Raw genomic sequence first — 22,294 nt, 5'->3', positions numbered from 1 at the left:
CTTTCATTGTATTTACATTGAAGAAAACCTTAATATAATTTAGAGATCACCTTCTACTCCCTTCAATCCAAATGCTAATAATCTCTGGGACACTCTAGAATCACAGGTGATGCTGGAAACACCACAAAACCTTGACATAAAGCCTAGATTGCAGCTTACTTTTTTCCCCAGCCTTATTGTTCTAGACTAACATATAACATTGTGTAAGTTTAAGGTGTACAAAACAGATTTGACACATACACATACTGTAAAATGATTACCACAAGAAGACACCTAGATTCACAGTTAGGTAAAATTTGTGCCTTATTCTAAACAGAAATAGGGAGGGGCATAAGTCTTTCTTTGCCAATATAATACATAAATAGTAACGTAAAAAATGACTTAGCTGCCTAAAAAAAGTAGTGTTTACCCTAGGTATGGTCTTCAGACCAGGGTTTGTTACCAGTCTGCAACAGATTATTATTTTGTTAATATATTAATTGGTTTATATATGCATTTTCAACAATGTGTACACTTTTTATGATTTTTCTATTTGCTTATAATTATATTTGATTTTATCTATTAAATATAATAAAATTCAGCTTTTATTTGATATCTTTCATTCGCAGTTCCATGTTTCAGTTTTGTTTGGGGTTTGTTTTTTTGGGTTTTGGCTTTGGTTCTTTTGCATTTTATATAAGAAACAGTCAACAGTCAATTGAAAAGTTCTTAAAGTTGGACCTTTATACCAGAGATGGCCTGAGAAGCACTGCCTTATGGCATTTTAACTTCTAATTCTTGGTTTAAAAAACTCCATTGAATCTTTTTTATATAACATTTCATCTAAAGGCTAAACAGTTTTAAATCAAAATATATATATGCTATTAAATATTAAAATGTTAACACATAAATACAGGAAGAAAGTTTGATTACAAAAGAGTGCTGGGCAGCCCCGGTGGCTTAGCAGTTTAGCGCCGCCTTCGGCCCAGGGTGTGATCCCAGAGACCCAGGATCAAGTCCCATGTCGGGCTCCCTGCACGGAGCCTGCTTCTCCCTCTGCCTGTGTCTCTGCCTCTCTCTCTCTCTGTATATCTCATGAATAAATAAATAAAATCTTTAAAAAAAAAAAGGGGGGGTGCTGATGTTGATTAAATAAAAGTGAATGAAAATGCCTGCATATGTTTTTATTTTGTGGTGGCAGCTGTTTAAGAATGGATCTTCTAATGACTTCACAAGGATCTGCCCCAGTTACCTTTATTTGACTTTGGTTGTTTGGTTATTTCTCTTTGGTTATTTGACTTTAACTACTATTTATTCATGCATCACTTGATGAAGCAGAATTTAAGTGATTAGCAATTCATCTTCCAGCCTATACATGCCATCATGTCTGACCCTGCTATGAAATGAGCTTGGGCCCACTAGTACTACAGACATAGGTTAAGTAAAAACTCAATCCTTGGAAAATTAAGTTTCAGTTCAAATGAAAACACATCTGGGGCACCTGGGTGACTCAGTGGTTGAGCATCTGTCTTTGGCTCAGGTCGTGATTCCAGGGTCCTGGGATTGACGCCTGCATCAGGCTCCCTGTGGGAAGCCTGCTTCTCTCTCTGCTGCCTCTGCCTCTCTCTGTGTCTCTCCCATGAATAAATAAATAAAATCTTTAAAAAAAAAAATGAAAACACATCCAGGCAATATGGGTTATTAAACTTAAAGCTACTCTGACTCACTGTTATCGGATAAATTTTTTAAGGGATGACTGGGTGGCTCAGCAGTTGAGTTTCTGCCTTTGGCTCAGGGCATGATCCCAGAGTCCCGGGATCAAGTCCCGCATGGGGTTTCTTGCATGGAGCCTGCTTCTCCCTCTGCCTGCATCTCTGCCTCTCTCTGTGTGTCTCTAATGAATAAATAATTAAAATCTTTAAAAAAGAAAAAAAGATACATTTTTTCATAAATAAACTGAAACATCTATATTTTATAATGAATAAGGTTGATGTAATAGGCATGTTAATGTATATGAGAGATTTTAAACACTGCTTCTTAGGCTTGTCTGAAAAAAAATAAAATGTGGAGGATAAATGTGCTATTTCTTGAGCAATGTACCATCCCTCAGAGACTATCTGAAATATATTTATTTAGTAAATCACGTCATCTCCATAAACTCCTCCAAAAATGTTGGCTCCCAAAGTTCCACGGGACTGGAAAAGAAACTTAAATAGGCTATGCAATGTACGACTCTGGCTTCCAACTCCCAATAGTTACCAGAATGTTTTGATTTCAATTAGAAATGAAGCAACTTCTTTTCCAACATCCGTTTCCATTTAACTCTAAACCCATTAAAGGTCTGGCCTAATAAATAAAGAGTTCCAACAAATGACTAAAAACGAGATGACAAAGGGTAAGCGGCAAATCCCAGTTAACAGAAAAGTCATATAATAGTTTAAACAGATCAAAAGATGCTAAACCTCACTCAAAAGAAAGATACAAAATAAAACTACACCCAAATGCCATTTTTTAGTGTGGGTTGACCTACATCAAAATATCACATTTTGAGGCTACTGAGAAACAGGAGTAATTATACACTGCTAGTAGTAGCATAAGATGACAAAACTCAACAAGGGCAATCTAGTAAAATCAATCAAAATTACAAATGCACACTGAAGGATTATTTGTAATAGTAAAGATATGAACCAACAATGTCTTGATTTAAGTAGTTAATTAAAAGCAGCCGTTGGAAAAAATGAGAATATTCCTGATATACAAATACATATTGACTAATCTTACAGGTATTTTTGGTAGTAAAAAAGGCACAGTATAGAAATACATGCAATTACCATATTTTGAGGAAGGGGAAGAAAAAATACAGCTAAATATATATGCAAAGTATAAATCTAGAAGAATATGCCCAAAAAATAGTATAATAGTAGTCACCCAAAGAAGATTTGAATGAGTGACAGACAAAAATAGGATGGAAATTTTATTGTTCATAGTTTATACCTTTCAATATTGAAAAAAAATAATACTCTCCCCCAAAACTTTTTTTATTCACTTATTTATTTATGGAAGCCTGAAGTGACTAGCTAAATCCAAGTTCCAATAAAGCAAGCCTATGATATCCCACTTAAAAACTTCTGTAAAAAAAAATAATAATTAATAATTAATAATGATAATAATATAAGAAAATAAATAAAATAATAAAATAAAATAAAATAAAATAAAATAAAATAAAATAAAATAAAATAAAAAAACTTCTGTAAGGGGCTACCCAAGTGGCTTAGCCTGTTAAGCATCTGCCTTCACTCATGATCCCAGGGTCCTGGAATCAAGCCCCAACTTGGGCTCCCTGTTCACCAGGTAGCCTGCCTCTCCCTCTCCTCTCCACTCACACTGTCTCTCACTATCTCGCTCTCTCTCTCTCTCTCTCCAATAAAATAAATAAATCTTAAAAAAAATTAAAATAAAAATAATTTTTAAAATACCACATGCTGACTGTTCTCAACACTCACCCCACCTAGGTCAGGAACAGACTAAAAACATGGCCAATCAACAATACTGACCTAAAAGTTTTTGTTTGTCTGTTGTTGTTTTTTCTGTTTTTGTTTTTCTGGATCTTGAACTTTTGAGGCCACATGAACTACAGGTAATCCAAATTAAAAAAAAAAAAAATCAATAGTATTTGATCTCTAGTTTAGACTAATGAGTAAAAAATAAGTCATTACTGTAGATTAACATCAAATATCCCTGGGATTATTTTTTATCACATCTGTACTCATTATTACAAATCATTATTTGAAATTGATGAAGTATACTTACATCAATATACTGATCTATAAGAAAAAACTCTAACATTCCAGCTAAGCTTTGAGGTGACATTCAACACACAAGGTTTCCAACAAAAGGAAATGTATAAGCATGTTACAGTTTTACACAACAGAAAACAATTGTATAGCTCATTTTTTATGCCTTTATTTCTGAGTAATATGCTTGAAAAGGGACATTTTATAATTTCCCACTAGTGATGATATTAAAATTCATTTAATTGTTTCTAAAAAAAAAAAAAAAAACACTAGCAACTTGTCCATCCTCTGCAATAGTTGCGTCAAAAATTAAACACACGGTTAGCATATAACCCAATAATTTCACTCATAGATATATACCCAAGAGAACTGAAAATATGTCCACACAAAAAACTGTACATAGATGTTTATAGCAGAATTATTCATAACAGTCAAAAAGTAATAACTCAAATGTCCATGAACTAAAAATGGTTAAACAAAATGTGGTACATTCATACAATGGAACATTAACTAGCCATAAAAAAAATAATAAGTACAGATATATACTATGGCATGAATTCTGAAAACAAGGGATCCCTGGGTGGCGCAGCAGTTTGGCGCCTGCCTTTGGCCCAGGGCGCGATCCTGGAGACCCGGGATCGAATCCCACATCGGGCTCCCGGTGCATGGAGCCTGCTTCTCCCTCTGCCTGTGTCTCTGCCTCTCTCTCTCTCTCTGTGACTATCATGAATAAATAAATAAAATCTTTAAAAAAAAAAAAAAAAAAAAAAAAAAATTCTGAAAACAATGAAAGAAGTCAAAGACAAAAGGCCACATAGTGTATGTTTCCGTTTATGTGCAATGTCCAGAGTAGGCAAATCTAAAGTAGATTAATTGTTGCCTTGGGCTGTGAAGCCAAAGGGGCATTGGAGAGTGACTGCTAATGGGGGCAAGCTTTCTTTTGGTGGCAATAAAAATGTCCTAAAATTGATTATGGTGATGGTTGTACAATCCTGAATATAATAAATACCTCTGAGTTGTACACTTTAAGTGGATAAATTATATGATAAATGAATCATATCTTAATAAAGTTGTTTCAGAACAAAACAAATTTCATGCTTCCCATAAATTGCATCTTTTCCAAGTTACCAAACCTAATGGCCTTTTCTTACTCTGTTGCTTGCAACGTTTGTTCTCTAGATCCTCTGTTCTTCTTGGCAAACATGCCAATCTACCATCCTAGCTCTTCATGACCCCGCTGACCCTTCCCAATTTTGTCCTCGTAAGACTCCCTGTTCACAGACCTATTCTCAAATGTCTCCTTCAGCAATTTCATCCACTGCCAACCTTTCAAAACAATCCTCTCTCAGTAAATCAAATTATTTGTAATTCTTTATCTTCTACTCTTGAGCTCTAGTCACAAGTCTCCTGGATAGCTCAACCTGAATCCTCTTCACTCTTAACCTCCCCAAAATAAACTCATCTTTCCATATCACTCTGTATTTTTCTTAATAGGACTGCTCTTTTTCTAATTCACCTTGAAGTCATCTTGGACTGCACCCACTTTCTAAATCCTGTACATTTCTCCCTCAAGCATTTAACTTCCTTTTCCCTACTTCTTGACCCTTGTTCAGCTCACATACCTCTGAGTATATATGTTACAAAAAGCAGCCTAACTTTTCTTCCCAAATCCAGACTATTGTAAAACAACTACAAAAAGACTGCCAAAATAAATTTCATAAAGGACAACTCCAATCAAAACGAACAGCATGCCAAAAGACATGAGCAGACAATATACAAAAGAGGAAATATAAACTAGATATCCAATATTAAGAAATGAATATTCAAATAAACAAAAATAGTCTTCCTAACAAGCACTGTACTGCCACCATAAACTGATGTAAATAACCATTTTGAAAAGGAATTTGTCAGCATCAAGAGCCTTAAAATGTATAATTTTGCATATACTATCTTTCCAGAGATACTTTATGTATGAACTAGTCTTTACAAACACAAGTAACAATAGTACCATGGATACCTCTAAGGAGAACTGGGAGAGTGAAGGGCAAAATGAAAAGGAAACTTGATTTTCTCCTAATAGCCTTCTGCATTTGATTTTTTTTTCACCAGGTACTATCTACTAAACATGCATTTAAGTTATCTCTGAGACTAAGATGAATGTAAATTAACCCAATTATCAAGATCAGAAGAGAAACTCAGAATAAAACATCATTTTTGCTCCAGGGACTTTCACGGCATTGATTTAAAGTCTAAATCTTGACTCTAGTTCTCTCAAAGACTTTTATTTTCCTCCTGCATGGTGATGACATTTTTTTTTTCTTTACACCATTTAGAAAACTACTACATGTCCTGTTGGCCTCTGGTGTTGGTTTTTCACTCTAGACTGACTTAGTCTCCTAGAAGCAGTCAAAAGAATAGTAAGTCAGAGAATCTATCCATCTTATAGCAAAAGACTTCTACAGAAATCCAGCCCTTAAGCTATAGAAACTGATGAATAAAGCATTCTGTCACTCTTAACATCATGACATTGAAGGTTTAATGCCTCATTCAATGAGCTCTAAAACACACTTCTTTCATCTTTGACCCAGTAATTTCACTTCTGAGAACACTTTCTACCAAAATAACTTCAAAAGGAGAAAGGGTTTTACGCCTGTTACGCTGTGTTTAACACAGGATAATTTAGAAAAACAAAAATCTGGGAGTGATCTAAATGTCCAACATAGAGAAATGGTTAAAAGAAATGATAACCTATATTATTTATGGTCAATTGGCTTTCAACAAGGGTGCCAACACCATTAAATAGGGAAAGGATAGGGGTGCCAGGGTGGCTCAGTGGGTTAAACATCCAACTCTTGATTTCGGCTCAGGTCATGAGCCCATGTAGGGCTGCATGCTGGGTGTGGAGCCTGCTTAAGATTCCCTCTTTCCCTCTCCCTCTGCTCCCCTTAAAAAGAACTTAAATAGAGAAAGGATAGTCTTTTCAAAAAAATGGTGCTCAAAAAATCAGAGAGGCATATGCAAAAGAATCAACTTGGATTCCTACTTATTCCTATCTACCTATTCCACATAGATCAAGAACTAAACGTAAGAGACAAAACTGTAAAACTCTTAGGAAAAGACATAGTGGTAAATCTTCATAATTTTGGATTTGGCCGTGGTTTTAGATATGACACTGTGCACAACCAATCAAAGAAAATATAGATAAATCAGAACTCACCAAAAGTTTAAATGTTTGTACTTCAAAAGGCACTATTCAAAAAAGTTAAACACACACACACACACACACACACACAAAATGAGAGAAAATGGAAAAAAAACACTGCAAATTGCATATCTGATAAGGGACTCAAACAACATCAAAGGTTTTTAAAATTCAATATAAAAATGAGCAAAGGAATTGGATTGACATTTCTCCAAAGATACACAAAGGGCTGAAAGATGCTCAACATTACTAGCCATCAGGGAAATAGAAATCAAAACTACAGTGAGGTACCATTTCATAACCAACAGCATAGCTATAATTCAAAAAACAGATCATTTAAGTGTTAAAAGGATATGGAGAAATCAGAATCCTCACATCCTGCTAGTACAGGCCACTTTCAAAATATCTGGCAGTTCCTTAAAAAGCTAAACAGAGGGGCCCCCAGGTGGTTCAGTTGGTTGATGGTCTGCCTTTGGCTCAAGTCATGATCCCGGGGTCCTGGGATCAAGCCCTGCATTGGGCTCCCTGCTCTACCTGCTTCTCCCTCTGCCTCAGTCCCTCCTCCCCTACTCATGCGCTCCCTCTCTCTCAAATAAATAGAATCTTAAAAAAAAAAAAAAAAAAAAAACGCTGAACAGTTACCATATGACCCAGCAATTCCACTCCCCCATATAATCCAAGAGAAATGAAAATATATATGCACACAAACACCTGTACATGGATGTTTGCAGAATTATTCATAATAGTCAAAAACAGAAAAGAAATGTCCATTAACTGATAATGGATAAACAAAATGTGGCATATTCATATAATGGAATATTATTCAGCCATAAAAAGGAATGAAGTACTGATACAAAATTCAACAGGGATGAGCCTTGGAAACATTATGCTAAATAAGAGAAGGCACACACAAAGGCCACATATTATATAATTCCATTTGTGTGAAATGTCCAGAATAGGAAAATCTACAGACACAGAAGTGGCTGCTAGGGACTGGGGTAGGGGGGAAGGAAGGATCAAATTAGTGGTTGCCAGGGACTGGGAGATCAAATGGGAAACGACTGTAGTGGGTAGTTTCTTTCGGAGATGATGAAAACGGTCTGGAATTAGATACATTTATGAATATAGTAAAAACTATTGAAAGTTACAATTTAAAAGCGTGGTTTTTTTATAGTATGTGAATTACATCTTTAAAAAAAAGATGGACCAGGCAGCCCTGGTGGTGCAGCCGATTGGCGCCGCCTGCGGCCGGGGGTGTGAACCTGGAGACCCGGGATCGAGTCCCGCATCCGGCTCCCTGCGTGGAGACGGCTTCTCGCTCTGCCTGTGTCTCTGCCTCTCTCTCTCTCTGTGTCTATGAATGAATGAATGAATGAATGAATAAATAAATAAATAAATAAAAAAGATCGACCTGTGCAATGGGTGGAATGTACAAAAAGTATACTTTTTGGTTACAATCGTATTTCTACACACACGCTATGCTCATAAATAGGTTAAGAATGTACTATAAAAAAAAATTAGGGATCAAAATGCTGGGTTGGTGAAACTATGGGTGACCTCTATTAATTATTCCTGCATTTTCCAGATATTCTTTAAAAAGCATGCGCTGCTTTTTATAAATGGTGCGGGTGGGGGGGCGTGAGCTTTACTTAAAACAAGCAAAAACGGAAATTATCAAACCCCCGAGTAGCTTAGTATTAAACGATCTCGGTCACATGGTCCAGAAAATACCTTTTATTTCCCCTCCCCTGCAGAGGCGAGTCAAGCTACTCCCTCCTCCCGGAAACACGGTGCCCTCTATTCCCAGGGCACGTCCAGCTCCTGTTTTCCACCCTCCTCTCCGGCCGCTCCCGCTCCATCTTCTCGGTCCTTTCCGCCTCCGCCTGCTAACGTCGGGGAGACTCTAACCAGGCCGCTCTAACACCACGCGGCCGCGGCGGCCCCGAGGCACGCAGGGCTAGGGCGCACCCCCTCGGTCTCCGCGAGCCTCCGCCGTGGAGAAGCCCGCGGCGCGCCACTGCACTGGGTGAGGGGCAGCGAGGACGGCCCGCGCACAGGCAGTCCCTTCCCGGGAGCAGGAGCCGCGGACGAGACGGCGGCCGGCACGGCGCCACGCGCGACCGAGGGGACGACGGTCGTCCCGGACCCGCTCCTTCAGCACCGCCCCAGGCAGTGGGCATCGTGTGCGCCGCCCCCTCCCGGCCCCGCGGAGGACGTCCCCGCGAGCGGACCGGCCTGGACAGACACAGCGCCGCAGCGGCGGCAGCGGCGCGGACAGCGTGAGAAAGAGGGACACTCACCCGCCTCAGCCCCGAGCCCTCACAGCACCGGAAGTAGTCACCCGCCCGTTGCCAGGGTGAGGAAGCGGGGGCTGACGTCAAGCTTTCCCATTGGGCGTGCGCGTAGCCACGTGGCCGGAAGCATACGCCCACGAGGGGCTCTGACTCCGCCCGCTGCTTGCGAGCGTTTCACCTGCCGGCAGAAGTTACGCGAGGACTTCACCTGGAGGCGCCCCCCTGAGCTGCGCAGGCGCCGTTGCCAGTCGCCGCTCGCCCAGGCTCTTAGTGATCCGGTCTCCGGGGACTCCGCGGATCCCAGTGGTGGGCAGACCCGCGATGTGATACAAAATGAAATTACAATAGCCCTGATTTATTGAGAGCTTAATTTTATTCAGAGCTTAATTTTATTCAGTCCCTGCAGCACCGCATGCAGTAGGGAAAACTAGAATTCTGCGCGGATTCCAGGTGGAAGGTGGGGCCAGATCTGCCCTGGGGAGCATGAAAGTGTGGGTGGTCTTTTACCATCTAGCGTCTAAAATCAAGACCCAGTAACAATGTAATCCCTTTAATGTTTCTTTGTAACTATTAACATGAGTCCTTTAACAAACAACAACAACAAAAAAAAAAAACACACCTTTAGACGTGTTTCAGAAAGGAGAGATTGAAAGAAGTAAAGTAGTAGCTCTAAGTATGGTCCCCAGACAAGAAGCTTAACATGACCTGGGCCCTTCCGCCCTTCCTAGAAGTACAATTATAAAAAGATGTTCCACCTCGCTGGGGGGGGGGGGGGGGGGGGGATTATTTTAATCGCGGATAAAAATAGCAGTCCTCTTCTATCTGATTATATAAAATGTTAAAACTGATACTATATCCTGTTGGTGAGGATTGAGAAAACAATCACTCTTGTTCATTGTTGGTGGAATAAAGATTTGCACAAATGGGGGGAGGGGGCAATTTGATGGTCACCTACCACAATTCTAAATGTATTTACCCTTTGACCCAGAAGATGCACTTTTAGAATCTACTTATAATATTTCCATATGTTCCACATGTGCACAACGATATATATATTTATTTATATTTATATTTATATTTATATATTCATGCAAAAAATGTTTATCAAATAATTTCTATGTGGTTGGCACTGCCCAAGGAGGTTTTTTTACAGCATAGCTCATGTAGGAGAAAAAAATGGAAACTTGAATTTCTATCAATATGGACTAGTTAAGCAATTGAGCATCTGCCTTTGGCTCAGGGCATAATCCTGAATTCCCAAGATCAAGTCCCTCATCGGGCTCCTTGCACAGAGCCTGCTTCTCCTCCCTCTGCCTGTGTCTCTGCCTCTCTGTGTCTCTCATGAATGAATAAATAAAATCTTTAAATATATATATATATGGACTAGTTAATATATTATAAAAATGCAAACTGATGATGCAACCATTTTTTAAGTACTCAGATGCAAAACTATCCAAGACATATGACTTTTTAAAAATCCAAAATAATATTTTACATCCCATTTTTATGCATATCTGTGTACTTACTTATTTTCTGTATATTTACATATACATACATAGTGTATGTGGAAGATGGTTAAAAGGTTATGTGTCAGAATATAAGTGAAGCTATTAATGGAAATAAGATTGGATTGAGTTAGGGGTGAAATCATTTTTATTTTATTTATATCAATAAGTACAGAACACTTAAAAATGCTGGATAAAACACAGCAAGTATCCTTGTGCTCAGCTAAAAGAAATTCCCAGAGACCAAAAATCAATGTCTCGAGAATCCAGAGTAGGATGCCAGTGCTGAAGCTCATCGCTACTGAAAGCATTTACATATAATAGAAGCCTAATAATGTTTGGGTTTTTAAGCCCATAAGATGAGAAACAAACATGCAAGCAACCTTTAGTAAGAACAGAAACAGGACACAGTGGGTTTTGATCTCATTGGCTTCTGGTTTTGAAGTCATCAGATAAAGAATATAAAGTAAATATTCCTCAAATGTTTTTAAAAATAAGGGATAGAAAAAAAAATAAGTGATGGAGTAGAAAATCAAGCAAAGATTAAGAAAATACCAAAAAATTTTCTGATAGAATTGAAAAAAATAAATAAAAGGTCTACAAGTACAAAATTGCTCATTAAAAAAAAAAAAAAAAAACAGTACATGGGTTAAACATTACTTAGACACAACTTGCAAAAACAAATTAAGCAAATTAGAAGGTGGATATGAAGAAATTACCCAGAATTAGAATCAGAGAGACAGAGATGGATGAGAATGTAATAGCTATAGAAGATACAATGGTAGGGATAGAACGTCTAAAATATATAACATTAGAATTCCAGGAACATTAAAAAAATGAAATGAACAAGGGAAAGACAGCATTTTAAAAGATAATAGATATGAATTTTCCAGAATTGATGAAAAACAAAAACTCTGGAAGAAATCCAAACCTAGACACATACTGAAATTTCAAAAGATCAAAGACAAAAATGTCTTAAAAGCAATCAGAGACAAAATGCCTACAAAGAAATGAAAGGAGATGTCTCAGTTTAACAAATGAAAATAGAAGATGGATTTTGTCAAGAGACAAAGGCTGAGTGGTCGGGGCCGCGTTGTGGACCTCGAGCAGCAGTTGGCTTCTCCATGTAGAACCCAGGAGTGGGAGATTCAGAATCAAATCCCTTCTCCCTCCCCCCTCCTGGTTACAAATCACTTGAAATATGTAAGTTAATGGAGCTTTGCTTTGAGTGAGATTTTTTTGATCTACAGCTACATTTTCAGCTTCATGAGGAACCTTACCATCAAAGACAATGGCCAGCAATGTTACCAACAAGACAGATCCTAGCTCCATGAACTCCCGTGTATTCATTGGGAATCTCAATACTCTTGTGGTCAAGAAATCTTATGTGGAGGCAATCTTCTCAAAATATGGCAAAATTGTGGGTTGCTCTGTTCATAAAGGCTTTGCCTTCATTCAGTATGTTAATGAGAGAAATGCCCAGGCTGCTGTGGCAGGAAAGGATGGCAGAATGATTGCTGGCCAGGTTTTAGATATTAATCTGGCTGCAGAGTCAAAAGTAAACCAAGGAAAAGCAGGTGTGAAACGATCTGTAGTGGAGATGTACAGGTCAGTACCAGAACACCCTTCTCCATCCCCTCTACTCAGCTCCTCTTTTGATTTGGACTATGACTTTCAACAAGATTATTATAACAGGATGTACAGTTTCCCAGCATGTGTTCCTCCTCCTCCTCCTCCAATTGCTTGTGCTGTGGTTCCCTCAAAATACCAGCGTGTATCAGGAAACACCTCAGGAAGGGACAAACGTGGTTTCAATTCTAAGAGTGGACAGCAAGGATCTTCTTCCAAGTAAGGAAAGTTGAAAGGAGATGACCTTCAGACCATTAAGAAGGAGTTGACCTAGATAAAACAAAAAGTGGATTCTTTACTGGAAAGCCTGGAAAAAAACTGAGAAAGAACGGAGCAAACAAGGAGTAGAGATGAAGAATGATAAGTCAGAAGAGGAGCAGAACAGCAGCTCCCTGAAGAAAGATGAGACTAATGTGAAGATGGAGTCTGAGGGGGGGGTGCAGATGACTCTGCTGAGGAGGGGGACCTACTGGATGGTGATGATAATGAAGATCGGGGGTATGACCAGCTGGAGTTGGTCAAGAATGATGAAAAAGAGGCTGAGGAAGGAGAGGATGACAGAGACATCGCCAATGGCGAGGATGACTCTTAAGCACGTAGTAGGGTTTAGAAATCTTGTCCCATTATTTCTTTACCTGGGCGCTTGTCTAAGATCAAAATTTTCACCAGATCCTCTCCCCTAGTATCTTCTTCAGCACATGCTCACTGTTCTCCCCATCCTTATCCTTCCCATGTTTATTAATTCATATTGCCCTGTGCCTAGTCCCATTTTCACTTCCTTTGATGCTCCTAGTACTTATGTTAAGTCTTACCCTGTAATTTTTGCTTTTATTTATTTTTTATTTATTTATGATAGTCACAGAGAGAGAGAGGCAGAGACATAGGCAGAAGGAGAAGCAGGCTCCATGCACCGGGAGCCCAACATGGGATTCGATCCCGGGTCTCCAGGATTGCGCCCTGGGGGGCCAAAGGCAGGCACCAACCCACTGCGCCACCCAGGGTTCCCTAATTTTTGCTTTTAATTTTGATACTTCTTTATGACTTAACAATAAAAGGGATGTGTGGTTTTTATCAACTGTCTCCAAAATAATCTCTTGTTATGCAGGGAGTACAGTTCTTTCCATTCATACATGAGCTCAGTAGTTGCTTCCCTAACTGCAAAGGCAATTGCATTAGTTGAGTAGCACCTGAGAGCAGCTTTGAGTTAGAGGTATGTGTGTTACACCCCACATAAGAATGCTATATAGGAAAAAAAAAAAAAAGAATGCTATGTAGGGCTGTTTAACACAAATGTAACAATGTATTTTTGTGAATGAGAGTTGGCAGATCAAATGCATCCTCTAGAAAAATAATTAGTCTAATAGTCTTAAGATTTGTTTTCTAAAGTTGATACTGTGGGTTATTTTTGTGAACAGCCTGATGTTTGGGACCCTTTTTTCTCAAATAAACAAGTCCTTATTAAACCAGGAAAAAAAAAAAAAAAAGAATGTAGAAGATGGGGATGCCTGGGTGGCTCAGCAGTTAAGGTCTGCCTTTGGCTCAGGGCATGATCCTGGGATCTAGGATCTGGGATTGAGTCCGGCATCAGGCTCCTTGCAGGGAACCTGCTTCTCCCTTGGCCTGTGTCTCTGCCTCTCTCTCTGTGTATCTCTCATGAATAAATAAATAAAAATCTTTAAAAAAAGAAAAGAAAAGAAAAGAAAAATAAATTAGAAGATGAAAATAGTATTTTTGAATTACTGAAAAGTATTTCCAAAGTACTGAAGAAATGTCAACCTAGAATTGTTTACCCAGCTAAACAAGCATTCAGGAACAAGAATATAATGAGAATATTTTCAGATAAGCCAAACTAAGAAAATTTAGCATGAACCAATGTATTCATAAAGGTACAATGCAGAAAGAAGAAGATAATTCCAGAAGAATTATTGAAGAAAAAAAAGATGTTGACTTTGGGGAGCCCAAGTTCTGAGCCTAAGATTCTCATAACAGGTTTATAGAGTTGTCTTTATCTCCACAGACTTGGACTCTAATCCTCTGAAATCTGTGCTATTTGCTTTTTATGGTTAAGTATTTGATGTATCACCAGTAACCACAAAATGTTCTATATTTGTAATAAATTATCTTACTGTTTTTGGTAAATGACAGTGCAGAAGATCATTTTTTCTGAAATCGCTGCACACAACATTGTCCACCTCACATGCTGCTTTGAATGATGAGACATTGATACTCCTCCCATCTAGAGATGTGTCTATGTTCCTACTCTTGAATCTGAGCCAGCTTGTGAGTAGGGTAGAAACCATGCCACGTGACTTCTGAGGAAGGTCACAAAAGCAATGCAGTTTCTTTGTGATTCTCTTTTGCAATGTTTGCTCTTAGATCCCAGCTATCATGTTCTGGGGAAGATCAAGCAGCCACATGGGAAAACCATGTATGGATGTTGTGACCAACAACTCCAGATAAGGTCCCAGCTGCAGCCAGCACCAACTGCCAGATGTGTAATTGAATGGGCCTTCAGAAGATTCCAGTCCTCAGCCATGGATTAGCTTCCAGCCTTTGAGTCTTCCCAGCATAGGCATCCTGAGCAGAAACAGGCCATCTCCACTTGCCCTTTCTAAATCTTATCATAATAATACAATAAAATGGCTTTCGTTTTATTTATTTATTTTTTTTATTTATGATAGTCACACAGAGAGAGGGGCGGGGGCAGAGACACAGACAGAGGGAGAAGCAGGCTCCATGCACTGGGAGCCCGACGTGGGATTCGATCCTGGGTCTCCAGGATCACGCCCCGGGCTAAAGGCAGGCGCCAAACTCCTGCGCCACCCAGGGATCCCTGGCTTTCGTTTTACATCACTATGTTCACACTACTAGTAGTACTTGATCACAGAGCCACAATTCACCAGCTCTTATACTAAGGGCATCATGCCATGGAGCTCAAGGAAAGCTGTTAGTGGCTGGGAATATCACCTCGTGGTTCTAGACATCTCCAGTGCCTCCAGTTTGCCTGTTTATCCTCACTAGCTAGTCATCTCTCCTCTCGCTCTTTCACACTCTCCCACTGTAGATAACCTGGCAGGTGTTTTTCTTTATTTTTCTACCAGTGACTTCTAGGGGTGGAAGGGAAAGCTTATTACATAATAATCATAAAAGTATGCATTTATTATATGGCAGAAGTAACTGGAACAGATTTTGTTACCCAGAAGTGGATAAATACCGTAACAAAATAACATAATAAAAGTAAAACATGTGGCAGTGGCTTTGAGAGTCTGTGAAGCAGCAAAGGTGAGAGGGGATCCTACAGGAGAATGTCTGAAATCTAAAAGGCCTTGAGGAGGCTTCAACAGAGGCACAGAAGAAACTAAGGAAGATGTCATTGAAAGCCAGAGAATAGGGTCCCTTATTACGTTGAAACAAAAAGTTCAGCCCAGGCTTTGGGGAGGAAATATAAACCATCTTCAGGGTGCCCTGCCTGAATTCCTGACCCACAGAATCTAGAAGCATAATAGATTGTTGTTCTTTTATGTCATTAAATGTGGAGTGGTTTTTTACACAGCAATGTTAAATGGAACAGTCAGAAATAGAAGAAAAGATGTTTAGATTTTTCAAATGCATAGATAAATTACTACGTCATACATCTGAAACTCATGCAACATTGTGTGTCAACTATACTCAAATAAAAATTATTAATAAATAAATAAATTTTAAAACTCAGAGATAGGCTCCCTTCCATTTCTTGGACAACACTGTTACCTGCAGTGTCCCCGGAATTTAGCTACAAGAGACAATCACTCCCAATCCTGTTCTGCACACCTTGATCTTGGGCACACAATCCAGGCACCAGTCTGGAGTCCTCTAGCAATTTAAGTGAAAGTAACAAAATTTTGTCTAACCTGTCTTCAGAGCCAGTTTTTCAAATTTCTGACCTGTTTCAGTGAAGTAGCTCTTGGGTCTTTTGAAATATTTAGGATGCACAGTTACCTAGTTAATCAATTCACATAAACTGTTAAATGTAAAAGAAAGGCCTCTACTAGTTAATCTCCTTCAAGAAAAATCTCCATCTCCCTGTTTCCCTTTCTTCTAAATCCAAACCAAAACTTAAAACTAACTGAGGGAAAAGGACATACATGGATGGCAGATGCTCATTGTCCAGGATGCTTTGTGTATAACTTTGTAACTCTTTAAAATAAGAGGACCAGTCAGGGTCTTTTTCTTCCCTATAATTTTTTTTAAAGATTAACTTATTTATTCACGAGAGACACAGAGAGAGAGAGAGAGAGAGAGAGAGGCAGAGACACAGGCAGAGGGAGAAGCAGGTTGCATGCAGGAAGCCTGATGTGGGACTCAACCCCGGGTCTCCAGGATCACTCCCGGGGCCGAAGGCAGGCGCTAAATCCCTGAGCCACCCAGGCATCCCTCCTCCCTATAATTTTAATATCCGCCTGTGCTATATTGTCTACTTCTGTGAATCCAATGCAATTCCAGCAAATTTAGAGCAAATTATTTGTTTGAAATTATTAACTTACTATTTTATATTGTTTAGAACTAATATCACGTCTTCCAGCTTTATAATCTTTACAAGGAAGAATGTGCCTAATAGTATTTGGAAGAGAAATGGGTTATTTAGCTTCTATTGCAATGTTTTCTCTTAAGTGTGAGGATGACTCTAAAGGAAAACAATTTACATATTAAGCTATAACTTTTTTAACTTATTATGGAAATGTTTAAAGATGTACAAAAGTAGCGAGGACATTGTCATGACATCCCTGTATCCTAATCACGAATTACTCTACAGTTATCTGGGTTTATTCTGGTTGCTCACATTTTGTTAGCAGATGCCTCTGGTGTCCCTACCACATCTCTTTGGCTCTGATTTCATCTCGAGCAGGTAGCTTCCACTTGGACTGTGAGCTTCCCTGGCTTTCTGGCCCCAGGCCATTTCCAAATGCATAGTAGCTTTCTCAGCCTTAATGCAATGAAATGATTCTAGGCAGTGTTTGGGTATTAACATTCCCCAGGGCAACCTTCAGCCAAAAACAGGTTTAAAGCCTCCACCTCTGTCCTTCAGCTCAATTATGAAAGCCATTGTTATAAACTCTGCAGAGTTCTCAGGGTACTGAGAGGCTGTAGGCAACCGTAGTTGCCTACAGCAGCAAATAATGAAGCATCTTTACACTAGCACTTCCTGCCAGCCACCCTTCCTTATGCTCCATGATCCTCACTTATGCTTCCTACAACCACTTCCCAAAAAACTTCCTGCACCTGAGTTCCCTTCTCAGGGTCTATATTCAGGGGAACCCAAATGAAGACGGCATCCTTCACCCAGTCATATCTTTTGACTATGGTCAAAGTCTAATATTCATTCCTATGAAGATCATTTTGCAGACAGGACAGACCTTTTTCCAGGCACTGGTCAATGTGGCTAAATGCTGTAGAGTAGTTAGGAGCAGCATAATTCTGCTTTTCTACAAAAATTAAGAGTAGCATTTTCTTATAATATTCCTGCTTAGTTAAAGAGAAGAAAGAAAGAAAGAAAGAAGAAAGAAAGAAAGAAAGAAAGAAAGAAAGAAAGAAAGAAAGAAAGAAAGAAAGAAAGAAAGGGCAAGAGGGAGGAAAGAAGCTTAAGGAAGGAAATGAATGACTTATTCTGACAGTTTTTACTACAGAATCAAATTTTGCTTTAGGAGCTGAATATAAATAACTTCATCCACCCCATCTGAATTCTGAGCTTTACTTCCAAATCCCAGATTAGAACCATTCTAAAGTCAGGAGAACTCTTAGGATGTGTTACCAAGTAAACTGGCTGTCAGCACCTGAGACCTGAGAACACACCCAGGCCCCCAGGGAAGCTGGACCCAAGGGTCAGAGGACAGCACTGTTGTAGCCTAGTGTCTGTAATGGAAAACAGATGCTCCCAGCTGTCACCTGCCATCAGCCTGTTCACTGACTGTTTTCAGCCATGGCTCCTTCTGGACCAATCCAGCTGTGTAAACACACTTTTATCCACAAGCTGTCTGTGCGGGCAGCCAATGGATCTGTCTTTTCTTTTCTGTTAGAAGAGCCTGCCTGTGTTGAATGCAAGGCTTAACTCATTAGAATAACAATTAAACAAAGGTAGTTTTTTTTTTTCTTTTCCTTTTCTTTGTAATTTTTAACCTCTATTTTCTTTGCTATCAGGATGCCTGGGTGGCATTAGCTGTTGGTTAGTCTACTGAAAGCTGAGGGGCAAAGGGAATATGTTTGAAATAAGAATGCTTTAAAGAAAGATGGAGAGGCAGTATGGGAGAACAGGATGCCTGAGTTCTAGACGTAGCCACATGTCTTTGGGAATACCACTTAACTTCTTTGGATCTCATTTTCCTTTATCTGTGAAATGAAGAGGATAGACTAGCTGATCTCTAAAGAACTTTCCCATTACTAATATTTCCAGTAATTTGTCATTTTCATGGTTTTTTAACACATTCTTTCGTTGAAGAAATACTTTCTGAGCATATACTAGGTAACTAGCAGTCTAATCAGCATTTTCAAAATATTAGTACTAGAAGATTTTTTTTTAGAGCCCAGGCTCAATAATAGGCATCTTCTTTTCTCTCTCCAAGTTCTCTTCTTTTTTCCCCTGGTAACAATGTTTCTTGGACTATGGAGACTGATTCCTACTCCCATTTTATATGGCTTTGCTGGGTGTTCCAGGCATAAGTCTGGAGCAGGTATGAACATGTAATTAAGGCATAGCTTATCACATACCATCCTGAGGCTATAAATATTGGCTCATGACTCATTCCAGGCCAATCAAAATTCTTCCCGGGAGTCTTATACTATGGATTTTTAGAAAGAGTGTCCTCTTTAAAAAAAAAAAAAAAAAATTTAGAGTAGTCTCCATATCCAGGGTGGGGCTCGAACTTGTGACCCCAAGATCAAGAGTCATATGTTCTACCGAGTCAGCTAGGTGCTCCCAAGAGAGAGAATCCTCTTTTACATGTAAGGTTACTAAGTTGGAAAGAGATGATATCTGTGGCCATTCCCTTTCTCTGTTCCATGGAAAAAGTCCAAATGGAGTTTGAAAAAAATATGTGTTGGGAAAAGCCAACACATAAAAAGAAGAGATGGGGAGAAATTTCAAATGGTCTAGTTTGAAAGCTTTTCCCTCCCAGGTATGTGTACTAACCTCTTTCTTAACTACTTTTAGATGGTTTTCTGTCACTTCCAACCAAAAGAGTCGTGACTGATACATAATCAAACGATTTCTTTTTTTTTTTAAGATTTTTATGTATTTATTAATGAAAGACATAGAGAGAGACAGATACATAAGCAGAGGAGAGAAGCAGGCTCCCCTTCAGGGAGTCCAATGTGGGACTTGATCCCAGGACCGTTTAACTGACTGAGCCACCCAGGTACCCCTGAAACTCATTTTAAAAAAGAGATAGGGGATCCCTGGGTGGCGCAGCGGTTTGGCGCCTGCCTTTGGCCCAGGGCGCGATCCTGGAGACCCGGGATCGAATCCCACGTAGGGCTCCTGGTGCGTGGAGCCTGCTTCTCCCTCTGCCTGTCTCTGCCACTCTCTCTCTCACTGTGTGCCTATCATAAATAAATAAAAATTAAAAAATTAAAAAAAATAAAAAAGAGATAGATTTTTGCCTGGATAGAGAAATGGCTAGATATATAATAAAGCAAGTACAGTTAAATGTATATGGTAGAATGTAAGTGGTAGTTATATAGGTACTTTTTTTATTTTTTAAGGTTTCTGTATGTTTGAAAATTTTCATCATACAAAGTTTTTTTTTTTTAAGATTTATTTATTTATTTATTTATTTATTTATGATAGAGAATGAGAGGCAGAGACACAGGAGGAGGGAGAAGCAGGCTCCATGCTGGGAGCCCGACATGGGACCGGATCCCAGAACTCCAGGATCCCGCCCTGTGCCAAAGGCAGGCGCCAAACCGCTGAGCCACCCAGGGATCCCCTCATCATACAAAGTTGGAAGAAACAGAAAAAAAAATAAGAGAATTGGTCTGGAAGTCAGATCTATGGTTTGGAATATCTATTGGTTTGAAAGTTGGAAGGTTCCAGCTCTGCTACCCACTTGTAGAGCTAACCTTGGACAAATCCCAGACACTGTGAGAATTACATTAAAAAGAAATTGTTTGGGGCACCTGGGTGGCTCAGTGGTTGCGTGTCTGCCTTCAGCTCAGGCCATGATCCCGGGGTCCTGGGATCAAGTACCACATCAGGCTCCCTGCTCAGTGGAGAGCCCACTTCTCCCTCTGCCTCTGCTCCTCCCACTGCTCACATGCTCACTTACTCTCTCTCAAATAAATAAATAAGATCTTTAAAAATAAGTAAATAAAATAAAATGAGTTTCAAACTAAATTGAAACCACTCTTCTTTGTCATGCTGTATCTCACCTTTATAGACATGATGGTATGTTAGATGGGGCTTGGATGGGCACACTGGCTGGTCCATATGCATGATGTACAAGGGCCCCTCATGGCACAGAATGGAACCAGGGATGAGAAAGGAAGGGAAGTAGATGTGAGTCAGAAGCCTCCATAAGTTAAGAGTGGTGAGCCTGGAGGAAATTCACAGCAAAAAAGTAAAAACATAAGTGGACAAAATAATTTTTGTTAGTGATGAGTGTTAGGAAGAATATAAGGCAGAGCAATATCATAGAGCATTCTTGTGTGTCAGGGAATACAATACCAGATCAGTCCTAGGAAAAGTTCATAGTAGATGTGACTTTGGGATTATATCTCAGTGAAAAAGGGAACCAAACATGCCAAAATATGAAATAACAAGTTTGGGGCAGAAGGAAGAGCAAGTAAAAAGACCCCAGAGAACCCTAGTAACATAAATAAGCATGGCACAGTACCCGCCGTTTCCTTTCCCCTTTTCCCCCCCTCCTCTGCCTACTCCTCCTTCTTCTTTTCATTCTTCTCTTCATCATCAACATCATCATCAATGTCCTCATTATGATTGGAAGTACATGTGATATATTTAATAATCAGTCATTGCTGTTTCTAGGTGAGTTGAATTATTACGTATTGTTTGTAATTATATTGGCCAAATGGTTATCTTCATAACTCTTCCAGTCACTTTCTAGACACAGATAAACAGCTCCAAGAGTAGCTTTGACACACAGCAGCCCATAAGCCTACAGAAACAAGCTGGCCCTAAACAGGAACATGTTGGTCTTTCACAATTTTGCTGGTCCAAAGAACAGGCTCAAATTCCATCCCAAACAACTCATGGTTTCTTATGCTGCTCTTTTAACACCATAATTGGCAGGCTGTTGGCCAAAAAAATTGTTAGTTTATCTTGTTTAAGTGGCTTAAATATGTGTTTTAGCATTAAAATGATCCAAAACCAACACTTTGCATTGCTTTCCAGTGCCTTTTTGCCCTGCCCTCACTGGAAACCAGATTAACCTCAAGCTTTATACATGAAATGTCTTAATCTTCTGAGGGACCATTTTACCCTCATTGGTTTCAGGATCATAAGGAGATGGGCCTCTTCAGCTTCTTTTATATTCAGTAATTTTTTCTTTAATTGTGGAGATATTTGTTCAAAAATGAGCCAAAGAACATATGCTTCAAGTTTTATTTTTAGAGTTTTTTAACCGTGCCATGATTAATGTCCAAAGCATCAATATTAAAACAAATTAATACCATAACCAATCAGAAAGACATTTGGATCTAGTATGTGGTCAACTGCATTTTTCTAATCCAATATTACAGAAATAGTACAAATAGTCTGAAATACCCTTAGAGACAACAAAATGGAATTTTTTAAAATGTAGATTTTATGTATACCATGGTCATTTAGAGCCAGATTTATCATTGGAAAAGTTTATTTCCTGGGAACAAAACTATATTTATTAAGGGCAATTCTCAAGTACA

At 39.1% G+C, this 22,294-nt stretch overlaps 2 protein-coding genes and 1 pseudogene across 8 annotated transcripts in view; 2 read left to right on the top strand and 1 right to left on the bottom strand.

Moving 5' to 3' along the window:
* TASP1 (taspase 1) overlaps positions 1-9,405 on the bottom strand; it is a 313,757-nt gene extending 304,352 nt beyond the window's left edge. For 5 of the 7 annotated variants that reach the window (XR_005377556.1, XR_005377557.1, XM_038571594.1 and 2 more), the window contains exon 1: positions 9,276-9,405. The gene's annotated coding sequence lies outside the window, so the exon portion shown is untranslated. Of the gene's footprint in view, positions 1-8,706; positions 8,990-9,275 lie in introns of those variants that run through there. The other 2 variants (XM_038571596.1, XM_038571593.1) reach the window with 2 other exon arrangements.
* On the top strand, positions 8,691-15,041 carry LOC119865587 (protein transport protein sec31-like). Its single transcript, XM_038572977.1, has 3 exons — positions 8,691-8,866; positions 8,962-9,575; positions 14,780-15,041. The coding sequence occupies exons 1-3, from the start codon at positions 8,691-8,693 to the stop codon at positions 14,944-14,946; spliced, it is 957 nt and encodes a 318-aa protein (XP_038428905.1). The 3' UTR covers positions 14,947-15,041.
* LOC608183 lies at positions 11,630-13,256 on the top strand (annotated as a pseudogene).
* Positions 15,042-22,294: the final 7,253 nt, after the last annotated feature.

The sequence above is a fragment of the Canis lupus genome, chromosome 24 (assembly GCF_011100685.1).
Source record: "Canis lupus familiaris isolate Mischka breed German Shepherd chromosome 24, alternate assembly UU_Cfam_GSD_1.0, whole genome shotgun sequence".
In the NCBI taxonomy this organism is placed as follows: Eukaryota; Metazoa; Chordata; class Mammalia; order Carnivora; family Canidae; genus Canis; species Canis lupus.
This window is presented reverse-complemented; position numbering and strand designations above follow the sequence as displayed.

Coding starts and splice junctions, on each gene's coding strand:
- LOC119865587 (XM_038572977.1), top strand. CDS start 8,691: ATGGTCCAGAAAATACCTTTTATTTCCCCTCCCCTGCAGAGGCGAGTC. Junction 8,867..8,961: donor TTCCGCCTCCGCCTGCTAAC/GTCGGGGAGACT, acceptor GGTCTCCGCGAG/CCTCCGCCGTGGAGAAGCCC. Junction 9,576..14,779: donor GGACTCCGCGGATCCCAGTG/GTGGGCAGACCC, acceptor GTTTGCTCTTAG/ATCCCAGCTATCATGTTCTG.